At 37.2% G+C, this 1,488-nt stretch overlaps 1 protein-coding gene across 1 annotated transcript; it reads right to left on the bottom strand.

Annotated features, from left to right (window-relative positions):
- LOC110100938 (40S ribosomal protein S17-3-like) lies at window positions 1-717 on the bottom strand. The gene has a single exon (XM_020828662.2). It carries the CDS (start codon window positions 633-635, stop codon window positions 216-218), a length of 420 nt encoding a protein of 139 aa, XP_020684321.1. The 5' UTR covers window positions 636-717; the 3' UTR covers window positions 1-215.
- Window positions 718-1,488: the final 771 nt, after the last annotated feature.

Raw genomic sequence — 1,488 nt, 5'->3', positions numbered from 1 at the left:
TCTGAAAATATTAATAATATTCCCCAGAATATTAATTTTAAACCATCTGCAAATTCATGAACCAAACAACACATAACCAAAGCAAGTACAGACCTATATAAGAGCAAGGGAAATTTAGAACAAACTCCATCTGTCAATCCAGATATCAAAACGATAAAAAATGCAAACTTTAACAAGTTCGAACAGAATACTAAGCGAAAGAGGGATAGGAAAACTTAGGCCCTTCTCACGAATGCCGGGCGTCCAACAAAAGCCGGAGCAGCGGGAGCCTCAGTCATCTTCTCAACTCCAGGGAGTTCCGCCATGCCAATGGATGCGAGCATGTCCAATGTGTCGGAGTCAACCTCGATGCGTTCGACCTTAATCTCAGATTCCTCGGGGACGAAGTCCATTCGGCGCTCGCGCTCCTCCTCCTGAAGCTTCAGCGATATGCCACGCACAGGGCCGCGCTGGATCCGGCGCATCAGGTGGGTCGAGAAGCCGGCGATCTTGTTCCGAAGCCGCTTCGAAGGGATAATGGCCACTTCCTCCAGAACTTTCTTGTTTGTGTGAAAATCAAGAGTCATGCGAGAATAGTATTTCTCAATTACCTGCCTAGAAGATTTCTTCACGGTCTTTGTTCGAACACGCCCCATCGCCCTCGCCGCCGCCGCCTCAGAGTTGTGCTTAGGGTTCCGCTCCTCTTCGTAACCTTTTCGTTTTAGGTCTCTGAAGAATAAATAGCCTGAAAGGCCTGAAGGCGAAATTTTAAGAAGGGCTTAGAGAATCTAATTAAAATAAAATTTTTAATATGAATGAAAAAGGGAAATTGAATTTGAATTTATCAAAAAAAAAATGCAATTCTGTTTAAGATTTTATAAGAAAATGAAAATCATAAATTAATATGCATTTTGCCATTTTCTATTGAAAATGCAATTCTATATATAATTTTCTAAGAAACTCAAATATTTTCTTGCCATTTCTTCCTGTTAATTACTGTTGGCAAGTAATATTTTATAATAACAGTTAAAAAACGTTAAGTGAACCGATAATTAACCGAAAGAATGTAAGATTTACGGTTCGATGGACAAATCGGGGTTGAACCGGATGATATAATAAATACTAATTTTATTTAAATATAACATGATCTACTTATATTAATACAATCATATAAAAAGTTGACTAAAAATTAAATAAAATAACTGATCATGAAACATAAAATATGAAAATTCTGGATAAAATCAAAACAACAACAATATCACCTAACGACATACATTGCGGCTCCAGGTTCCCGCACGAGGTGGTCGGCCCCGCGACTCCCGATTTACACACAGGATGGCTAAATCAGCTAAATATAATAAAACATTTAACATAATCATAGTATGAAGCTTCAAAGATATAGAATAAATAAATGATGTACTTTTAAAAGTAAATGTATTCATTTTGTAAGCAACTAGGATATTTATTTCAAACATCCATAATTTTTTTCAATGCTTCTACATCCTGAAG

The sequence above is a fragment of the Dendrobium catenatum genome, unplaced genomic scaffold (genome assembly GCF_001605985.2).
Source record: "Dendrobium catenatum unplaced genomic scaffold, ASM160598v2 fragScaff_scaffold_672, whole genome shotgun sequence".
NCBI lineage: Eukaryota > Viridiplantae > Streptophyta > Magnoliopsida > Asparagales > Orchidaceae > Dendrobium > Dendrobium catenatum.
Note: the sequence above shows the minus strand (reverse complement) of the source record. Positions and strands in the feature narration are given on the sequence as shown.